General features: G+C 53.7%; 8 protein-coding genes; 5 read left to right on the top strand and 3 right to left on the bottom strand.

Annotated features, from left to right (window-relative positions):
* Nucleotides 1–361: 361 nt before the first annotated feature.
* On the top strand, nucleotides 362–713 carry RCC_05882 (uncharacterized protein; the record flags this gene model as incomplete). XM_023771146.1 has 2 exons in its annotated part: nucleotides 362–402; nucleotides 458–713. 2 exons carry the CDS (start codon nucleotides 362–364, stop codon nucleotides 711–713), a joined length of 297 nt encoding a protein of 98 aa, XP_023626914.1.
* A 995-nt stretch (nucleotides 714–1,708) lies between these two features.
* On the top strand, nucleotides 1,709–2,173 carry RCC_05881 (uncharacterized protein; the record flags this gene model as incomplete). The annotated part of the gene is made up of 1 exon (XM_023771145.1): nucleotides 1,709–2,173. The coding sequence occupies one exon, from the start codon at nucleotides 1,709–1,711 to the stop codon at nucleotides 2,171–2,173; it is 465 nt and encodes a 154-aa protein (XP_023626913.1).
* A 508-nt stretch (nucleotides 2,174–2,681) lies between these two features.
* On the top strand, nucleotides 2,682–4,908 carry RCC_05880 (uncharacterized protein; the record flags this gene model as incomplete). XM_023771144.1 has 2 exons in its annotated part: nucleotides 2,682–2,698; nucleotides 2,829–4,908. The coding sequence occupies 2 exons, from the start codon at nucleotides 2,682–2,684 to the stop codon at nucleotides 4,906–4,908; spliced, it is 2,097 nt and encodes a 698-aa protein (XP_023626912.1).
* A 947-nt stretch (nucleotides 4,909–5,855) lies between these two features.
* RCC_05879 (related to zinc knuckle domain protein (Byr3)) lies at nucleotides 5,856–6,836 on the bottom strand (the record flags this gene model as incomplete). XM_023771143.1 has 5 exons in its annotated part: nucleotides 5,856–5,965; nucleotides 6,017–6,215; nucleotides 6,265–6,447; nucleotides 6,500–6,549; nucleotides 6,779–6,836. The coding sequence occupies 5 exons, from the start codon at nucleotides 6,834–6,836 to the stop codon at nucleotides 5,856–5,858; spliced, it is 600 nt and encodes a 199-aa protein (XP_023626911.1).
* A 1,561-nt stretch (nucleotides 6,837–8,397) lies between these two features.
* Nucleotides 8,398–11,342, top strand: RCC_05878 (related to histone-lysine N-methyltransferase; the record flags this gene model as incomplete). XM_023771142.1 has 2 exons in its annotated part: nucleotides 8,398–8,860; nucleotides 8,920–11,342. The coding sequence occupies 2 exons, from the start codon at nucleotides 8,398–8,400 to the stop codon at nucleotides 11,340–11,342; spliced, it is 2,886 nt and encodes a 961-aa protein (XP_023626910.1).
* A 2,085-nt stretch (nucleotides 11,343–13,427) lies between these two features.
* RCC_05877 (probable H+-transporting ATP synthase beta chain) lies at nucleotides 13,428–15,275 on the bottom strand (the record flags this gene model as incomplete). XM_023771141.1 has 6 exons in its annotated part: nucleotides 13,428–14,125; nucleotides 14,179–14,407; nucleotides 14,459–14,818; nucleotides 14,881–14,966; nucleotides 15,043–15,200; nucleotides 15,265–15,275. The coding sequence occupies 6 exons, from the start codon at nucleotides 15,273–15,275 to the stop codon at nucleotides 13,428–13,430; spliced, it is 1,542 nt and encodes a 513-aa protein (XP_023626909.1).
* Nucleotides 15,276–17,286: 2,011 nt separating this feature from the next.
* Nucleotides 17,287–18,447, bottom strand: RCC_05876 (uncharacterized protein; the record flags this gene model as incomplete). XM_023771140.1 has 2 exons in its annotated part: nucleotides 17,287–18,085; nucleotides 18,149–18,447. The coding sequence occupies 2 exons, from the start codon at nucleotides 18,445–18,447 to the stop codon at nucleotides 17,287–17,289; spliced, it is 1,098 nt and encodes a 365-aa protein (XP_023626908.1).
* Nucleotides 18,448–18,737: 290 nt separating this feature from the next.
* Nucleotides 18,738–20,030, top strand: RCC_05875 (related to UV excision repair protein (RadW); the record flags this gene model as incomplete). XM_023771139.1 has 3 exons in its annotated part: nucleotides 18,738–18,956; nucleotides 19,021–19,845; nucleotides 19,902–20,030. 3 exons carry the CDS (start codon nucleotides 18,738–18,740, stop codon nucleotides 20,028–20,030), a joined length of 1,173 nt encoding a protein of 390 aa, XP_023626907.1.
* Between the last annotated feature and the right edge of the window lie 531 nt (nucleotides 20,031–20,561).

The raw sequence follows: 20,561 nt of genomic DNA, 5'->3' as shown, positions 1-20,561 counted from the left end.
TTATCAAAGTGAGGTGATATGTGGATGCTAAAGGCAACATAAGTTACTCGACACGGCTGTGATTTTTTGGAGGAAGTTCAAATGCGATAGAGTTCACACTAGCGTGTGAAAGTGTGGAACTTCGTTCGTCGCTTTGACTTCTTCTCGTACATACCTTACCTAGGTAGCTTAGGCATATCTACTTCATTCATCGTCCTCAATTTTGCTTGCTCGCCTGCCTTCGCTCTTTCCACACGCCCGCCGCCATCAATCCAGCAACAACGATACTCAGCGTTGTCCGAACAGGAGACAGCGGTAAGCATCAYGCCCGGCGTAATCGCCGAGAGCGAAACTGGTGCAAAGGGGCGCAAGCCAACCAAGAATGAGCAGCGTCGGGCGAAGAAGAAGCAGCAGAAGCGAGAGGTATGTGATTTTGGTGCGAAATAACAATGCTTCTCGGCAGAACTGACCGGCACAGGCCTCAACAGCGCCCTCGGAACCAACCTCAACCACTGCCTCAGAGCAGCAGCCTATCCAGCCTGTGGCGCCTGCTGCGGAAGATCCCATTCGAGAAGTACCCGACGTCGAGCTCGACTTTGATGCCGAACCACTCCCAGACGATCCACTGCTCTCCCAATATGCAGACGTGCTCGCCAAATTCCAGGAAGAGCCCGAGGAAGCCGCACTCAAAGCGCCGGAGAAGCCGGAAGTTTTCTGGGGCGAAGACGACTTGATCCAGGATGAGGACGAAGAAGCTGCGACAAAGAAGCGACTATCGAAAAAGGCGCGCAAGGCCGCCAACAAGCTGAGCATTGCTGAGCTCAAAGCAATCGTGCGCAAGCCAGAGATTGTGGACTGGACGGACACAGATGCGACAGATCCGAAGCTTCTCGTCAATATCAAATCTGCGCGAAATGTTGTTCCAGTACCTGCGCATTGGGCTCTGAAGAGGGAGTACCTTAGTAGCAAACGAGGTATTGAGAAGCCAGGCTTCGCACTGCCAAAATTCATCGCAGAGACAGGAATTTCGGATATGCGAGATGCGGTGCTCGAGAAACAGGCGGAGGCCACGATGAAGCAGAAGCAGCGCGAGCGCGTGTCTGGCAAGACGGGAAAACTCGACATCGACTATCAAAAGCTATACGAGGCATTTTTCCGCCGGCAGACTAAGCCTTCGCTGACGCGATATGGTGAGGTTTACTACGAAGGGAAGGAGTTCGAAACTAATCTACGGCATTTAAAACCTGGAGAGTTGAGCGAGGAGCTGAAAGAGGCTCTGAACATGCCTCCTGGCGCACCACCGCCCTGGCTTATTAACCAGCAGAAAGTCGGTCCTCCACCCTCGTACCCGGCACTCAAGGTCCCTGGTCTCAACGCGCCGCCACCGCCAGGAGCATCATGGGGCTTTCACCCTGGCGGATATGGTAAACCCCCACTCGATGATCAGAATCAGCCGCTGTTTGGTGGAGACGTATACGGTCTGCCTGATTTGAAGGATGAAAAGGATGATGGCATCAGAGCTGAAGCAGTAGACAAGACACTATGGGGAGAGCTGCAGCCACCAGATGACGACGAGGAGGAAGAAGAAGAGGAGGACGAGGATGAGGACGACGAAGACGACGAAGACGAGAGCGGTCGGCGAACCGGTGTGGAGACGCCGTTCGGCGGTACCGAGACGCCAGGAGGAATCACAAGCAATGTACCAACCGACTTCTTGGGTACGCGAAGCATGCCGGACGAAATGAATCTACGAAAGCAACGCGTGGGCACCGAGACCGAAGCTAGCAATCATCCACGTGCTGCTGGTCAGGTTCTCAATGAGCGCTCCATTCGAGCGGAAGGATTCTTCGGCGGCGAGCGTGTGTACGATCTCAGCGGGTCTAGTAATGGGCCGCCTCCGAATGTGCCTGTGCTGGGCTCCGATCGAGACGACCGAGGCAGGAAGAGGAAGGTGGGCGACTTGGACGTTTCAATGGATCCAGACGCACTGGCGAGGGATGACAAGATGTCTAAAGAGGAGCTGAGGCGGAGATTTGAAGCGGAGAGCGTTCAGCAAAACAGAGGAGGCTGGCAAGGCGCAGACTCTGAGGACTTGAGTGGCGTGTTTGCGGAAGAGAGCGCAAAGCGACAGAAGCGGGAGGCAGATAGGCAAAAGAGAGGAGGGGGCGGTGGTGGTAGAGGAAGGGGCAGATGATGATCCAGTGGGAGGTTAAAAGGTTGTGGTTTATTGAGGAATCACACAGTTGGTCTCGAAAGGCAGACTCGAGTGGACTCTCCGCTCAGCCACAACTCTTGACTGGCGCAGACCGCCGCTTCAACCAATAGCAGATTAAAAACGCCTGCGAGATATCTGTGCGATTCAGACTCRGATTGACAGAGGGGCAATCCGGCATGGCATGCCGCCCTACCTGGAGCAGTTAAAGATTGTTGCTTTCTGCAACCACGACAATGTCATTGAGAATATGATACGGCATTTGACTCTCCGGGATACTGTGCATATAGCTACCTGTTCGCGAACATCGTCGTCGATTCACTCAAAGGAGAGCCGGCAACCTTCGATTCCATTGGCCCCTTGCACGTGAACGTGGAAAGCTTCAAACTCCGGTCCCCGAATAACTTCCGCTGATCCAAACTTTGAGCTCCGAAGTTCGAACAACATCGTAACATCACACAGCGACCATCATTACGTCAAACTCGAGGTCATGGATCGAGATCGCAGGTGAGTATTAACAAAAGAGTGCTGCTTCACTTGCTTAACTCCTGCGGCGGCCAAAGTACCGCTGGTGCCCTGCTGTTCATCCAAACAGGCGCATCTAACCACATCTCAGGCGCATCTAACCACATCTCAGGCGCGATGATCGTGAGCTACCTGTGCCGATCGAGGACAGGTACTTGAACGGCAGAGGACAATCCTATCGTCCTGGAAATGTGCGCGAACGAACGCCGCCGTCGCGCATGGATAGCTACCGCACTCGATCGCCTGCTCGACGCGCAGACTTCCCTCCCATGTCTGGAGGTGACTCGTATCGCGCTGCAAGACCGAGAACTCGCTCACCAGCCTCGTTCCGCCGCCGTACACCTTCCCCGCCGAGATATCGCGAACGAGAAGCTCCCCCACGAGGTGGGGATAGCTATCGAGGCCGCCCAAGATCTCCTCCATCGCGCAGAGAGGAGTTGCCTCGGGATGATCTATTCAGAAGAGAGCCGCCAGCTAGGGAAGAGCGAGACTTTCGGGACTACAGAGATGATCGTGATCGAGGAGGATACGCCGCACCTGCTGCGACTGGCCGGTCTCCGCTACCGCGCTTCCGGGACCGTAGTGCGGTCCCATTGAAGAGGGTACGAGATCCTTCGCCGATTTCCAGTAGAGGTCGCCGGACCCCTCCGCCTGCTAAGAGGGAGAGATTGGCCAGCCCGCCGCGGGGTCGATATGATGACTACCCACCATCGAGAGGTGTTAGTCCGCCGCGCCGACGTTTCTCGCCTGAACGTAGAAATACTCCTCCACGGGTTGCTCCAGCGAGAGACTACCGTCAGCGTTCGAGGTCACCGATGGCCATGCCCAGAAGCGACAGGGTAGATCCTCGGTCGATGGATGATTGGAGAAGGCCACGCTCGCCCGTACGCGAACTCAGGTCCGACCACCTAAGTAGAGATGACTCCGGTCAGAGATCAGGCACCACCTCTCGACGCTCGTCTCCACCTATGCACCCCAGCCGTATCGCATTACATCAACCAGCTGCCATCGAAGAAAGACGGCCTCTGAGTAGAGCATCTGCTCGAGATCCGTACGATACAAGAGACACATATCGAGCACCTCCACATGATGCAGCACCGCGCACACTCCCACCTGCGGAGCCTGCGTACTATGAGGATTCACGTCGCGATGCGATTCCTCCACCAAGAGAGCCGCGAAGAATGGAAGACCTGCCTCCACAGCGAGCTCCGCCGACCGGGCCTAGTAGCCAGCGCGGCCCTGCAGTCTCGATGGCGCCTCCAACTGGACCTGCTGCGGCAGCTAATATCGCTCCCAGAGCTGTTGCGGCTCCGCCTTCTGGACCTCGCGGATCTGCAGCGCCACGTGGAGAGTTTGCGCCTAGAGGGCGTGGCGGGTTTGGGGGAGACTTTGTTCCCCGTGGTAGAGGTGCTTTCGGCGTATCAATGCGCGGCGGCAGAGGAGGGGCGCCTCCAGGGTCCGGCTTTGGGCGGGGAGGTAGCGATGCAGGCTTCGGCCGTGGAGGCGGAGATGTTGGCTATGGCCGGACCGGTGGGGACGGGGGAGGATATAGTCGTTCGGGAGGAGACGTAGCTGCAGGATTCAACCGTGGAGGTGCAGAGTCTGGTTATGGTCGAGGTGGCGCAGAGCCTGGCTTCGGGCGAGGAGGTGGAGGAGGCGTTGGCGATACCGGCCCCTACATCGCACGCAGTGAAACCTTCGATCACCAGCAGCAGCAAGATGCCCCATCGCAGCAACCCCGAGTACCGCCCTCTGGCCCGAGGGGCTCTTTCGCTGCCACGGCACCGCCCGGGCCTTCGCGCCAGAACAGCATCGTGGCTCCTCCAGCTTTCCCTCGCGCGCCTGTCGTAGATGCACCCACAGGACCCAAGGCCGGCCGACGCCCCCCTCTGGAACCCGCAGCAATGCTGAACAAGCCCCAAGTACATCCTGCCATTGCCGATTTGCCCAAGATTGTTGAAGGAGGTATCAAGGCCGAGCCTCTGACCGAGCGCAGCAAGCTCGGGAAATTGGAGGAAGAGGCCGAGAGATTGAGGAGACAGATTGAAGACCGGGAGACAAGAAAGAGGAAGAACATGAGGGAGTGGGATCGGATGACGAGAGAAACCGAGGCAGCTGCTTTGAGGAGTGAGTTAGCAGAGCAGAGTCTGAAGTTGCACAATGGTGAGGCGGAAAGCCAGGCAGCTTTCTAGTGAGACAGCCGACCATGGGMACCGCTGCTACTGTTGGGTAGCTGTTGGGCAATGTGTGTTGGTGATGAAGCGGTGTTGGAGGATCCTAATAGGGCTGTTGTCAAATCAATACAAGTGAAAATCACATTCTGGGGAAGAATGTTGGTGCAGGCCCAGGCGAAATTGAAGGTTGCCGCCCTCCCTGCAGCACGGCATGGAAAGATCTTGTACTTTCGGCAACAACGACAGCACGATGAAGAAGACAAGACATTTAACTCACCGCAAAGCTGCTTTTATTTTGTGCTTTGTAGCTACCTGTTGGCGATCGTTGTCGACATACTACAAGGAGAGGCGGCGACCTTTAATTTTACCGGCCCTTGGAGCAAGGCTGTCAGTGTCACTGGGCAATGCGGTGTTGACCGATTCAGAAGTCTGTTCTCGACAATGCCGCGATCACCGTTCAGTCTACTATAAATTGAACCCACTCAGAATCCCAATCGACGACGCCTCGCTCTCTGGGGAACMATCTAGCGGCTTGGCCAAGCAACACACGGACTGCGGATGTAAGAATGAAGACGGGAAAGCAACGTCTCACRTCTTTTGCCACCAAGTTCATTTCGACGTTAATAGTGACAAGCTAATTGCTCGCTGTACTGGTGGTTCCAGCTCGCTGCAGACCCAATTTTCGCTGTATGCGCCGAGGTCTCCCTTGAATGAATGCCCGAAGGCTAACGTCAATCACAGGGAAATTCCTGATTCGCGAAGTCATGCACTCGTGTGTTTCGTGTGAGTGCCAGCCTGGATGACCTTTTTGACCCTTCTCGCACGCCCGTTCCGCCTCACGCTCCCACCTGTCACTAACTTCAATTGTCCGGCTGCCAGTCAAGGTCGTCAATCCAGTGAGGCCACGCTATCGATCTGGTATATGCAAAGATATGGTCCATACGGTCGTAGTCTCGTCAATCCATTTAGTTGGGGCACGCAGCCTGGACGTGGCCCGGCTGCTTGCAGCGGTAGCACACACGCTCAGCGGAGGCCTCAGTTGGGCACTCGCGAGAAAGATGACCGACCTCGCCGCCTGCAATGTGATTAGCTCTGGATAAGTATTGAGTGAAGTTGGAAAACTCACAGTTGTAGCACTTCTGGCCCTGGGTGCAGTCACGGCTCATGTGGCCGTAGCCGCCGCAGGTGTAGCAAGTCTGGCCGCCAGCGCCACCGCCGTAACCGCCACGTCCGCCACCATAGCCGCCCTGCTGGCCACCGTATCCACCGCCACCGTATCCACCACCCTCAGTGCAGCTGCGGGCAATGTGACCGACTTTGCCGCACTGTAAAAGGTTAGGATGGATCTTGTACTGCTGGGTGAACTTCACATACCTTGTAGCACTCCTGGCCACCGCCACCGGAGTTACCGCCGAAACCGCCACGTCCACCGCCGCCACCGCTAGGGCACTCGCGAGACATGTGTCCAGTCTCGCCGCACGAGTAGCAGGCCTTGTCCTTGGCAGGCTCGGTGCACTCCCGCGATAGATGTCCCGTGTTACCGCAGTTGTAACAGGTCTGCAATTTTGGTCAGGCATTGAACGTGAATAGTTAGGATAGCCTCACTTACCGGGTTGCCCTTGGTTGGGCACTCGCGGGCCTGGTGAGAGGCATCACCGCCTTAGTGGTGGAGTCAGCTCTGGTCATCAATTTCTAGGCTTGGCACGCGGGAGGCGAAATGGTCGCCCATCACAAGATGAGCACGCGACTTCGCATTGCGACATCAAAAGTGAGGTCGCTGTGATCAAACCACACGGTGTGGCAGATGATAGAGCCACGTGCAGACCTGCACAGGTGCCGATGCACTGTGATGGGCAGCTAGACTCTTCGCAGGAAATTTTGTACCTACAGTTGTAGCAAGCGCGTCCGCCAGTGGCAGGAGCACCGTTTCCAGATCCGTACTCCATGATTGTGTTGTTGGTTGGTTGATTGGTTGGTTGATGTGGTTGAGTTGTGATCTGATGTGTTTGGTTGAAGGTTGCCAAAGTGAAGAAGATTGGGTTGTTTGCTTTGCTGGCGATTTTTCCAGAATCAGAATGTGGAAGACCCTGCCGGCAGGTGCCGTGCGGGAGCACGCGACAGCTTAGTTGGACCCCCTCTGACAGGGCTAAGGTAGATGGTTTATACGAGGATCGAGAGACACGTTTTACATGATTCTGCGCGAACAACCTAGATGAGCTCTGCATATGACATCTCAAAACGTGGGAGATCCGTCGCCGTAGGCTCCAATGCAGAACTGTTTTCTAACACGGTTATTCACTGCTTACTCAGTCTGAGGTCTGCTCCAAGACTTTTTGCGGGTCTGCCCTTATCCTTTTTGATCTTCCTATTGCTCGTACTCCGTCAGAAGATCCCATTCGCCAGGAAGGCAAGAGACTTTCAACTGTGAAGTCGTGGGGCTGAAGTATGCCGGAAGTATGATGAGAATCCGTTCCGCGATGTAAGCGCAAGATTGCAGCCTTATGGTATGTACTAAGGCCGGTGAAAATTGAAGATTGCCGCCCTGCCTGTAGCATGCACAAATCTTGTATCTTCTGCAACAATTTGGCTCTCCGTAAGGCTGCTTCCTTTTGTGCTTATAGCTACCTGATAGCCAGCGTTGTCGTCAAATCCCTATAAGAAGAGCCGGCAACCTTCGATTCCACCGGCCCGTCAAGCTGTATCTTCATATAAGGCGTGGTTCGAGGACTGGGGAAACTGAAGCTTGCCGGCTCTCCTTCTAGTTAAGCAATGACCACGCTCCCGGATAGGGAGCTACGAATACTAAAGCAAGCACCCGCAATGTTGCGAAGAACCAAATGTCTTGTCAAATAATGTCTAAGGGCGGCGACCTCCAGTTTCACTGGCCGACTGCAATTCCTGAACATCCGAAGATCTGCCGCTCCATCCCCGTCCTCCCGAGTGAATGTCATTGCCACTACCACGCACAGTAATAACATCCCGTCCACGTCGTTCCTTTTTCCTTTTGATTGCACTTCTCACAATTTGCGCGAATCTCACTGCGCAACCATCGCTCCATTGGAAAGAGAGTAGCGTGGAGGGTATGGAGTTAATGCCGTTTCAAGCACATTTGCCAAATACTCATACTATCTAGACTTTAAGTGAAATATTCGCTTTTCCCACCACTTCGTCTACACACAAGCAACCGCCATTATATGTAACAGTAGCAAACATACCGCATCGCCGCGACTCGCAAATTGCCGCCCCGCCCCACCGCTCATGGTTGACGCGCTTCCGTTTTCGTCCGCCCTTGGTAAATCTGGACTCGTGTGACCGGTTCCACGGCCCATGGCATGAACGGACACCTGAGACTGTCTTCGTCACCGTCATTGGAAGTTTTGGCATGCGCGCATGAGCACCGTCGAGTTCATCTACTTGTGACGCTGTCACCGTCCCTGCCCCTGCCTACCTCCGCGATCCCGTCGCCTCTCGACTTCCCCGGCACATCACTCCAATACCACCCCGAGGATGCCGGACCGCCATGCCAAAGACGCGCGCTTGGAATCAGAAGTAAGAGATTTGAATCTGAAAGAAGAGGATGCGGAAATGGACACGGACAACGACGCACCCCATGTCGCAGATGAGGCTCTCGCGCCTAGCAGCGGCGTAGCCACGTCCACGGCTTTGAAGCGATCCTCCCGCTCACCAGTCAAGATGCAGAACATTGCCAACTCGCCGGCCGTCAAGTCGGACGAGCAGGAGATCATCGGCGGCGATGTCACGTTGAAGCTGGAGCCTGGCAAGCCGCCCAAGCTGTCGCGCTCGGTGTCGCACAAAGTCGAGAAGCGGCAACCACAACTATTTCTGGAGTACGAGGACAAAACTGCAGAGGCGACATCTACCTTTGACCTATTACCAGTGTGTAGCTATGCCAACAAATGGCTGGGCACCACCGAGCATGCGCTCGAGTGCGACTGTTCCGAGGAGTGGGGTAAGCAATATTCACATTTTTCCCCAAATGTGCGGAATAGTAGCTCACATTGCCCGTAGATGCATCCTCTCAATCAAATCATGCCTGCGGCGAGGACTCCGACTGCATCAACCGCGCCACCAAGATGGAGTGCGTTGGCGACTGCAATTGTGGCACAGCTTGTCAGAACATGCGGTTTCAGCGCAAGCAATATGCCAATGTCACCGTCATCAAGACTGAGAAGAAGGGCTATGGCCTTCGAACACAGACTGACCTTCGGGCCAATGACTTTATCTTTGAGTATCTTGGGGAAGTCATTGGGGAGAATGTCTTCCGCCGCCGCATGCAACTGTACGACGAGGAAGGCATCAAACATTTTTACTTCATGTCCCTCACCAAGGGAGAATTCGTTGATGCCACGAAGAAGGGAAATCTTGGTCGTTTCTGCAATCATTCCTGCAATCCCAACTGCTACGTGGATAAGTGGGTTGTGGGCGACAGACTCCGCATGGGCATATTTGCGGAACGTGACATTCAAGCTGGCGAAGAGTTGGTCTTCAACTACAACGTTGATCGTTATGGTGCCGAGCCACAAYCGTGCTACTGTGCGGAGCCCAACTGCACTGGCTTCATTGGTGGCAAGACTCAGACCGAACGCGCAACGAAGCTGTCCAACGCCGTCATCGAGGCTCTTGGTATCGATGATGCCGACGCTTGGGACACCGCTGTCGCTAAGCGGCCGCGCAAGAAGAAGAACATTGGTGACGATGACGAAGAATACGTTAACAACGTCGAGCCTAGGGGGCTCGACGAGGAAGGCGTCAACAAAGTCATGTCGTCACTAATGCAATGCAAAGAGAAATGGATTGCTGTCAAGCTGCTGACCCGTATTCAACGTGCTGACGACGAGAAGGTTCGAAACAGAGTGGTCAGGTTTCATGGATATCGCATATTGAAGACGGCACTTTCGAACTTCAGCGAAGATGTGAACGTGGCGTTGCAGATTTTGGATGTTCTGGACAACATGCCACGACTCACTCGCAACAAGATTCAGGACTCAAAAATTGAGGAGGCAGTTGGGGCGCTTGTCTCCAACAAGGATGAGAGGGTCTCTTCGCGTGCAAAGGCTCTACTCGATGGCTGGGCGAAGCTTGAGATCGGATACCGGATACCACGGGTAAAACGCGACCCAAATGCCGTTGCGCACGACAGGAAGATGGAACGTGTGGATAGGCGCGAATCGGACAGACGTCGCAGCAAGTCAAGGTCGCGGTCAAAGTCCCCCGACCGCATACAGGCGCCGACCGGCCCCAGGAGCAACGTTCCGCAGCGTGTATCGAATTTTTTCGGAGGCGCTCGACCCCCGCCTCGCTTTCGGCCTCCCCCACCCGGTGTCCTTCCTTCGGGTTGGTTTGAAGCCACGGCTGCCAATGGCTCTTCCTACTATTACAATCAAGCCGGAACCACCACATGGCAACGTCCAACGGCACCTGCGACCGCTGCACCTCCTCCGCCCCCTCCCAAGGCAGTATCCGACCAGCAGATGCTCCAAGATCTCATCAAAAACATTGTTGCGACTAGRAAGGAGCCAGCAAAACAGCCAGCTGCAGCGGCAACACCGGTCGAGGCGCCTAAGAAGGAGCGCAAAGAGGACAAATGGCGCACGATGCCTGAGGACAAGCGCAAGAAGGTGTACGAAAGCACTCTCCAGCCCCACATCATGCACGTGGTTGGCAAATACAAGCACAAGCTTGCCAAGGACGATCTCAAGCGATGGGCAAAGGAATTCGCGAAGCAGATGGTGGAATCGGATTTCAGAAAGAATCGTGTTGAGGACCCTAACAGGATCAGCGATAAGCGAGTCAAAGATGTCAAAAAGCATGCTCAGACCTTCTTTGAAAAGGCTGTCAAGAAGAAGGAGACTGCCGAGCTTAAGAAGGCGGAAAGAAGGGCCAAAAAGGATCAGGGTTCCAGCACTCCGGTTGGCAGTCCTCCTGCGGTTGGCAGTCCTATGCTGGATGACGACGATGATGACGATGACGATGAGCCAGAAGTTGATGCAACGCCCGAAGGCTCCATCGGTTCCGCTGCTAAACGCCAGCGGGAGGAGGACCTGGCTAATCTCGCCGATACGCTCATCCTGAAGAAGCAACGCACGGATCCGACTGACGCTCAACATCCGCCACCTCCGCCGCCGCCGCCGCCGGCTGACGACGAGTCTATGGCCATGGACGAAGCTGCATCGCCCTCGAACGCGGGCTCTTCGCTCGGTCGTAATGGCGCATCACATGCTCCTGGAGCACAAGACGGCTTTTCGATCAAAGGAGCTGCTTCCGGAGCGAACAGTCGTCCGGTTTCTCGCAACAGCGAACCCAACCAGATTGCCACACCGCCAACGACCGGCTCTCCTTATCGCGACGAGGCTACAAAGACTGCACAGAGTCAATACTCCGGCATGAATCCTGATAGAATGAGGCAATTGGTAGGCGGCGCGGACGAGTAGGCATACATGGGAGTTTTGGGCCATCAGGACACGTCTCCCCGGCAATCTAGTAATGAGAATGTGCCAACGGGTATTGCGGGTGGTTTGGTCATTGGTGCGAATGTAATACTGTACAATAGGGTGGCATACGGCTTCTGAGCATGCAAAACCAATATCATACTTCATTCATTGCCTTGGAAATCGCGCTTTCCATCCCCCTACCGACCAACCAAAGGTTAAGACGGGTCCGAAATGTCTTTGGCATTCCAATAACTTTAAGTTGTCAGCTCTCTCCTCTACTTTTGACCCATTCTACAATTCTCGAGGGAAATCTGTGGGTCTGAACAACCTCTAATGGAATACAAACGCTGTATCATAGTCTTCTTCACTACGCGCTTTCCTTCCCTAGTCTTGAAACAAATTCTGACCCGCGTTCCGCCCAGCAGCTTTGGCATCCCAGTGACTCCATCCTTTGACACTCCAGCTCTCTCCAGTACCACTGATCCATCCTCCGGCAGCGGCTACGAGTGCTGCTCGGTCGTCTGCGGGTACTCTGATCCACACTTCCTGGCCTTGTAGTTTGATTATGTCGATTGGGATTGCTGTGCCGTGAACTCCGAGAAATGATGATAATGCTGCTGTAAGGTGCAGATGTGCCGTGACTCCGTCTAGTGGCTGCATGTTGCTGCCATTTGACTTCTTCCCGCTGGGCGCGACGTGTTGGAGATGGAGATGTGCCCAGTCCGGTCTGCGAATGGAGAATTCCGAGACGGTCTGGGTCTTGGGTGTCTTTTTACGTTTCTTGCTGGGTATGGAGGTATTTGCTTGSTTCTTTGGTGATTGTTCCGTTGGCTCTGTGGCATCTGGCAATTGTTCTGGATCTGACATCTTTGATGTATTAGCTAACGTTCGACGAAGCCGGAATTTTGGAAATTCCACATTTGGACATACTCGAATCCGCAATGGGCGGATATCTGGACAGTCGGAGGCCATTACATGGTGTCAATTTAATTATATCCATAATTAAGTCCAGGTAAATACAGTGTATAAGGTAGCTCATGACAAAGACCAGGTATTGTTGTCGCGGGCGCTGGCTACTACCCCAACCCTAACCCTATAAAAAGTCGATAAAATTGGGAATGCTTCAAGCAACATGATTAGCAAGGCCCGGTGAAATTGAAGATTGCCGTCCTCCCTTCACTGTAGTATCTTGGATCTTCGGCGATAGCGATAGCGATAGCACAATTAGGAAGATGTTGTTCAATAAGATATTCGATCCTCCGTATTTGACTCTCTGCAAGGCTGCTGTTTCATGCTTATAGCCACCTACTCGTAAGCGTTGTCGTCGATTCACCACAAGGAGAGGCGGCAATCTTCAATTTCACCGGCCCTGTTGGAGCAACATGATTATGCAACAAGAAGCCCTTATCAATATCAGGCATATTACTCTCTACTACTCAGCAGGGACATCTCATTAACACAAAAGCCCCTTCGACGGATGGCATGCTCTCTGCAGAATTGCAGGTTCTAGAGCTGCTAGAACCTCTACTACTAGCAGCGTGACCCGTTGTTCAACGGAGAGAGCAATGGAGGGCCCTGCTCTTTTCAAAATTTATTATATCGACAGCTTTGACGCCAATGCGATGAGACGCCGTACACCGCGTCTACCTTGCTCTTGTTTCTTGTTGTTTCGCGGCAACTTCAAAATCGATGTCTATCGCTGAAACCTTGGGGATGACATGTAAAACAACGCGGGATGTTGAAGCGGTCGTCATGGTATGGCATGTCAGGTCGATCGTTCGGTTGAACACCTCGTGCTCGCGAATCAATTCTCACCAAACTACAGCAAAACTCTGGACCTACTTGATCGCCAAACGACGCTGGAAACATATCAACCGTCCTCGAAGAAATCACGACTGTAGTTCTTGCAACGTTAGTATTACATTCGAAAGGTGCGACCATGATACGAATCGACAAAAGAAACGCTTTCGAGATCTCTACAGTACAGGCAACTCTCTACCACGATCTTGCTCCCTTTGCGCTTGTTTCTGTACAAGGTTCATGGCGCCAGAGGGCAGCTAAAATCAACCATCTTCCCATTTGCCTCTACTTCTCGAGGTCTGCCAGAATCTTCTTGCCCTTCTCCTGAGCATCTGCAAAGTCACCAACCATGTAGAAGGCACCCTCGGGGAGGTCATCACCCTCAMCGTTCATGATGGACTTGAACGATGCAATGGTGTCCTTGAGTGAAACAAGCTTGCCCTCGATACCAGTGAAGACGGTGGCGACGGTGAATGGCTGAGACAGGAAACGCTGGATCTTACGCGCACGCTCGACGGTGAGCTTATCGGCTTCCGAAAGTTCGTCCATACCCAGAATGGCGATGATGTCCTGGAGCGACTTGTACTCCTGAAGCATACGCTGGACCTTCAGAGCGGTGTCGTAGTGGTCCTGTCCGATGATACGGGCGTCAAGCATACGGGAGGCAGAATCGAGAGGGTCGACAGCTGGGTAGATACCCAACTCGGAGATACCWCGGGAGAGCACAGTGGTGGCGTCCAAATGGGCAAAGGTGGTGGCAGGGGCAGGATCAGTCAAATCGTCAGCGGGCACGTAGACGGCCTGGACGGAGGTGATGGATCCCTTCTTGGTGGTGGTAATTCTCTCCTGCATACCACCCATGTCGACGGCGAGGGTTGGCTGGTACCCGACGGCAGATGGGATACGTCCTAGTAGGGCAGACACCTCGGATCCGGCCTGGGTGAATCGGAAAATGTTGTCAATGAAAAGGAGCACGTCCTGGCCTTGAAAAATGTCAGCACACATCCAGTACGACAGGATCATCAAGATAACCTACCCTCTTCGTCTCTGAAGTACTCAGCTACAGTTAGGCCAGTAAGAGCGACACGGGCACGGGCACCTGGAGGCTCGTTCATCTGACCGAAGACGAGCGCGACCTTGGAGTCGCCCTCAAGGTTGATGACACCGGTCTCTTGCATTTCGTGGTACAGATCGTTACCCTCACGGGTACGCTCACCGACACCGGCGAAAACGGAGAAACCTCCGTGGGCCTTTGCGATGTTGTTCTGGAACGTGGTTAGAGAGAGCACACCCTTGTATGCTCATGTAATGCTTACGATGAGCTCCTGAATGAAGACAGTCTTTCCGACACCGGCACCGCCGAAGAGACCAATCTTACCACCACGGGCGTATGGGGCGAGCAGGTCCACGACCTTGATTCCGGTAGCGAGCACCTCAGCAGCGGTGGACTGGTCAACGAAGGCTGGCGGGTCGGCGTGAATAGGAAGCTTCTTCTCGTGCTTGATGGGTCCACGTTCGTCGATGGGGTCTCCTGTGACATTCATGATGCGGCCGAGGGTACCGGGGCCCACGGGAATCATGATTGGGTTGCCAGAATCGACGGCTGGCTGTCCGCGCACGAGACCCTCAGTTCCATCCATGGCAATGCATCTCACAACGTTTTCGCCAAGATGTTGCTTGGGTATGCTGTCAGCGCCACGCTCTGCTAACCATCCTGTGTATATCTCTCGATACGTACTGCGACCTCCAAAACCAGCTTGTTACCACCATTTTCCGCGTCGAGGGCGTTGAGAATCGGTGGAAGTGTGTCGGTAGGGAACTTGACTGAGATGCGGGTCAGCGCGATGCTCGTGGCTCGCCGCGCGGGCTAGCTCGGCAAAGCTTTTCGGAGGCGCCATACCATCGACAATGGCACCAATGACGGCGTGAATCTTGCCCTGCCTCGCAGCGTCGGTAGAGGCGAAGCGCTGTGCAATGGCGGGCGCAAAGGTCTTCTGGAACTGGGCACGCTGGATGGCAGGCCGGCGGAAAGCTGCCGGTCGCGCAGCGCGGATCCCTCTGTGATATGTGTCAGCTGGAGGCTCAATGGCGCCCGCCTGAGCTCAATGGAGATGGTAGCTACCGGTTAAGCATCTTGTGGAGCTGAGAGAGGTTGTGTTGGGTGGTTGGGTCGAGGTGGTCGAGCTGTTCAGAGTGTGATGGAGGACGAAGAGGAGTCGATCGGGATGGGCGGGCCCTCCCGGAGCTTGTCTTGGCAGCACGGAGCAACTTCACTCCATTTCCTCTTCTCACATGAGAACATTTATCTCGTATGGAAGGCTGAATCCAAAATCATCAGGGCGGTACGATGTCTTTGGTCTTACTGGCGATTCCAATCGCTATGACAAGCTGCATCAAGTGTTCTCACGTCGACCGACACATAACACCACGTTCCGCGTTCATCCGAGCATAAGATGTTCAACCGAACGATCGAGCTGACATGCCATACTATTACGGACCGCATTCAACATCCGGAGTCGTTGCACATATGATGCATCTTCAAGGGTGTAGCGACGGAGATTAGTTTTGAGGTTGCTGCGAAACAAAACGACGCAAGAGCAAGGTACAACGATATGTGGATGTTGATTTTGCGACAATCATCTTTCGATTGTGCATTCTTCCAGACCTAGGGCCTCAATCTGCCATACGCGATGTTCGGCGCCTCATCGCATTGGCGTCAAAGCTGTCGATGTGATGAATTTCAAAAGAGCAGGGCCCTCCACTGCTCTCTTCGTTGAATGACAGACGCTCTGCCAACCCTTGGTTTTCTGGTAGACTTAGGAGCGTCGATACACAGGAGAACGCAGGCCTGAAGACACATCGCAATCGACTCAAATGAAGGTTGAGTCAAGCAAGAAGGAAGAATGTAGTATCTTAGCATGTCAACACATCTCTTCGCTTATTTACTCAGCCTCGCAAATATTTCTCACATGTGTCGTCGATTCGCCATTTTTCGGAGCAGTGTTTATGTTATTTAAATGTCAATGCTGAAACGAGGGCAATATGCCTGATATCGATAGAGGCTTCTCGGTCAATCGAGTAGCTCTCAGCGCAGCGACAATCTCAAGCTCTTCTGCAGTCATCGTGAGATTGCCGCGGATCGCTTCGTTAAGGCATGAGTGAGAACACAGTGCTTCCCAGAGTTGGACGTGCTTCATATAAATGTCGTGGATTGGCCCGCTGCGTAAGGCACGAAAGATCCCAGTGAAGAGGGCCTCCGTGGCGAGGATGAGGGCTCTTGCCAGAGCTGTCGATATGAGGATTTTTCATCGAGACAAGACACTTCCAGTCGTCTTCATAACGTCTTTAGGCCTTGCTCTTAGCAGAAACGACGATTCTAGAGCTGCTAGAACATTTGTTACTAGCAGAGTGCCTCGTTGTTCAACGGAGAGGGCAGTTAAGGGCGCGGGTTTTTTGATGATTCTCTCATATCGACAGCTCTAGCTCTTGCCCGGGGTACAAGTCCGGCGGTGGGAATCGGTGTAGAACATAGAACACCAATGTGAGTGATCTCGAATCCGTCCTTGAAAGCTTCGTCGACAAGGCTAGGAAGGTTGGCGTTGTTCGGCTTGTAAGCAGAGCTGTCGATATGAGGATTATTCATCAGGACAAGGCATCCTCAGTCAAGTCCATAATGTCCTGAGGCCTCGCTCTCTACAGACTCGATGATTCGAAGCCTGTCAGAGTCCCTAATACTAGCAGAGTGGCCGTTAATCAATCGAGAGAGCAGTTCAGGGCGCTGCTCTTGTCGATGATTTCTCATATCGACAGTTCTGCTTGTAAGATTTGGTCCGCGATAGCATCCCGCTGTCTGTACTGGTCCCAGATCCTATGTAGATACATGGGGATTCGCCATCCTTCTCAAAGAGTAGTACTTAGTTAGAGTAGGGTTCAAGTCGTCCTCTATTATAATCGGTTATCTAAAAGTCTATATAAGTAGGGTAAGGAGTTAGTCGTCTCTATACCGTATTAGTCCGTCGACCGTCGGAGTAGCGCCTTCTTACTATAAGTTCGCCCGGACGCCGAGTTCCTTTAGTTATTAGGTACTACCTATCTATTCCTAGTAAGCGCTATACTCTTATAACCCTTAATAACCGAGGTCCCGCTAATAACTATCGATCCAGCCATTCCCGTCTCCTCGAAATGCGACCACGCTCCGTCCATTTCCCTCTCCTCGCACTTGAACTCTCTCTCCTGCAATCTCCAACACTTCTTCTGCATCATGGGAGGGATCGTCTCGCCAGATCTCGACTGTGTCCCACGCTCCCTTCCTGATAGCCATGCCAGCTACTCGCTTTGCCTGCTCCAGATCGCCAACCTCGAACAACAGAATCTTGGCATTGACAAGGTCAGCCGCGTTGAGGAGTGCTGGGTAGAACTCATCTCCTCTGACAAGTTTGGAAGATGATGGACTGCTCGGAATGAGCGCCAGTTCAGGTTCATAGAGACGCACTGAGCGAGGCAGTCGGGCTGAGGGGGAGATGTATGGTGGGTTTGATATCAGGATATCGAATGAAGGAGGTAAATCCTCTTCGTCAAGATGAGAGACACGCGCGAGAGCTGGGAGGAGAGATTTCTCCGTCTGGGATACGTCTGCTTGGACGAAACCGATTCTGTGCAGGGATCGGGTCTGTTCTTGTGACGTGGCTTGCTTTTGTGCTTGACTGGCAATCTGGTGGACGAGATTCTCCCGTGCTAGACTCAGAGCTACTGAGGATATGTCTACGCCGAGAATGTCTAGTGCAGGTGGAGACGAGCCTTTTGCTGCTCGGCTGGAGTAGAAGACATTGTGGAAGAGGAGCGGGATGCACCCAGTTCCTGTGCAGAGGTCAAGGACTTTCAGAGGTGAGGCAGACTTATGAAGGAGACGAGCGAGATGAGTGACAGAAGCAGCCGTTTCTTGTCTATAGAAATTAAAAATCAGACTACAGGTATTTCTCTTCTCAATCCGATCGAGAAAGGCTAACCGTGGAATCAAGACCCCTGGACGACATTTGATCTCCAGCTCGCCAAAGTACTCCGAGCCGAGAATGTACTGCAATGGCTCCCCTCCAGCACGTCTTTGCACATAGTTGGAGAGAATGTGCGCATGCTGAACAGGCTCCGCTCCATCGAGTCGCCGTGCGATATCGAGAGCGTGTTCTGTCATCCACTTGACTTCATTGCGGGCCGAGCGCAGGTCTCTACAGACCGGCAGTAGTGAGAGCAGAGCTTTATTGGCTGATGAACGGGCTCGAAGAATGTCTTTGGGGTTGATGCGAGGCATCTATTGACTCTCACATGAAGGTGATGTTGAGATAGTGGTGTGACCAGGGACAAAAGACGCGACGCTAGTTATTTGGACCCCTCAATTGTTCCACCTCTGCAGCTTGAAGGTTCGGGCATCATTCCAAGGTTGCCACTGTTGTGAAGAAGTGAATTGCACCTTCCCCAAACCTCCACAATTGAGTTCCTTTCCGCCATCACTTTAAAGTCTACATCTTCTTCTTCCTCTTCCTCACAACCACCGACCTCCACCGACATCCACCGACAGACAACCTCCATCGCTCCGCCATCATGCTGCTAACCTTCAAGGACCTCAAACAACAGCGCTTCACCATCGACGCCGAGCCCTCCGAGACCATCGGCGCGGTCAAGGATAAGATCAGTGCGGAGAAGTCCTGGGAGAAGTCGACCTTGAAGCTCATCTACTCGGGCAAGATCCTACAGGATGACAACACCGTCGAGTCGTATAAGATCGAAGAGAAGGGTTTCATCGTGTGCATGACCTCCAAGGTGAGTCCTTGAAGCTTATGCGACGCTCAATATTCTTGCACATGCTAATTCTCAACTACCACAGCCCAAGGCGCCACCTTCAAAACCTGCCGAGCCATCCACACCCGCGAAGCCAGCCTCCACCCCATCGGTCCCACCTGCGCCGTCCCAGTCCGCACCTTCAACTACGTCACAAGTGCCTGCCACTCCGTCGCCCGCCCCTGGCGCAGCAGCCGAGGGCGCCTCTTGGAATGACCCATCCGCTCTGGCCCTAGGAGAGCAGCGTGCTTCCGCCATCGCCAACATGGAAGCTATGGGCTTTCCCCGCGATCAGATCGATCTCGCCATGCGCGCCGCATTCTTCAACCCAGATCGCGCTGTTGAGTACCTCCTCAACGGCATTCCTGCGAGCGCCCAGCAAGAGCAGCGAGAACAGCAGGCGGCACCACGAGCACAAGATCAGGCACAAGATGCTTCGGCGCAAGCCGAGACCGGCACTCAGACTGCCGCAGCTGGAGGTGATGAACCAGTCAATCTCTTCGAGCAGGCTGCAGCTGCAGCAGGTGGTGGCAGAGGAGCAGCTGGTGCGCGCGGCGGCGCCGGTGCTGGTGGTCTTAGTGCGGCGCTTGGTGGAGGACAAGCTGGTGCTGGAGGTGCAGCTGCCAACCTCGAGTTTCTCCGAAGCAACCCGCAATTTCAGCAGCTTCGCCAAGTCGTTCAGCAGCAACCCGCTATGCTTGAGCCTATCCTTCAGCAAGTCGCTGCAGGCAACCCACAGCTCGCTCAGATGATAACCCAACATCCAGAGCAGTTTATGCAATTGCTTGCAGAGGACGGTGATGACGACATGGCTGCGCCGCCTGGTGGCTCAATAGCAGTGACGGAGGAGGAGCGTGATGCCATTGAGCGGGTWTGTTGTGACGTGAATAGATCATGGTTTGGTTTCCATTACTAATTTCGCTATAGTTATGCCGTCTCGGCTTMGAGCGCAACTTGGTCATCCAGGCCTACTTCGCGTGTGACAAGAACGAGGAATTGGCTGCGAACTTCCTCTTCGACCAGCCCGACGAGCCTGAGGAGGGTGGTGCTCAGTGATGGTAGAGCGGATGATCAAGCGATGCTCGGTGTGAAGAACGAACGAACCATGAACGAATGAGCAAATGACTATGCATCGAAGCATTGCATGCGACCCCACCACGTCTTTGGGAAGCAGATCTGCTCGGTTTGCTGCGAACTGTGGTCTGGGAGCGGAAAAGATTCTCACATAACTACTCTCCTCTTATCAAGCGCTGTAAATAGCTTGCTGAACAGTAGCTAATATGAGAGAAAGCCACGATTTTGACGCAGTCGCGTTCAATTGTGACATTTTGCACTTTTTTTTTGAAGGATCAAAACGATAGGACATCTTTCCCGAATGAGGAACGATGGCGGAAACGTTGGTATTGATTGACATGAAATATCCGAGGAGCAGCTCTGATCAAGTCGGGTTAAATAAATACGTCTTGGAAGGCCTCCATGATTTCCCTGTCGCTAGAATCGAATGCACTCACTTAGGTGAGACGTCTAGTGTTTTCTTCGTCGAATGATGAAGGTATGCCATCGAACGGCTTACTGCGTGCTTGTGTG

This window comes from Ramularia collo-cygni, assembly GCF_900074925.1.
Source record: "Ramularia collo-cygni strain URUG2 genome assembly, contig: RCC_scaffold08, whole genome shotgun sequence".
NCBI lineage: Eukaryota > Fungi > Ascomycota > Dothideomycetes > Mycosphaerellales > Mycosphaerellaceae > Ramularia > Ramularia collo-cygni.
The sequence above is the reverse complement of the archived record's forward strand: the minus strand, read 5'-3'. Positions and strand labels throughout refer to the sequence as shown.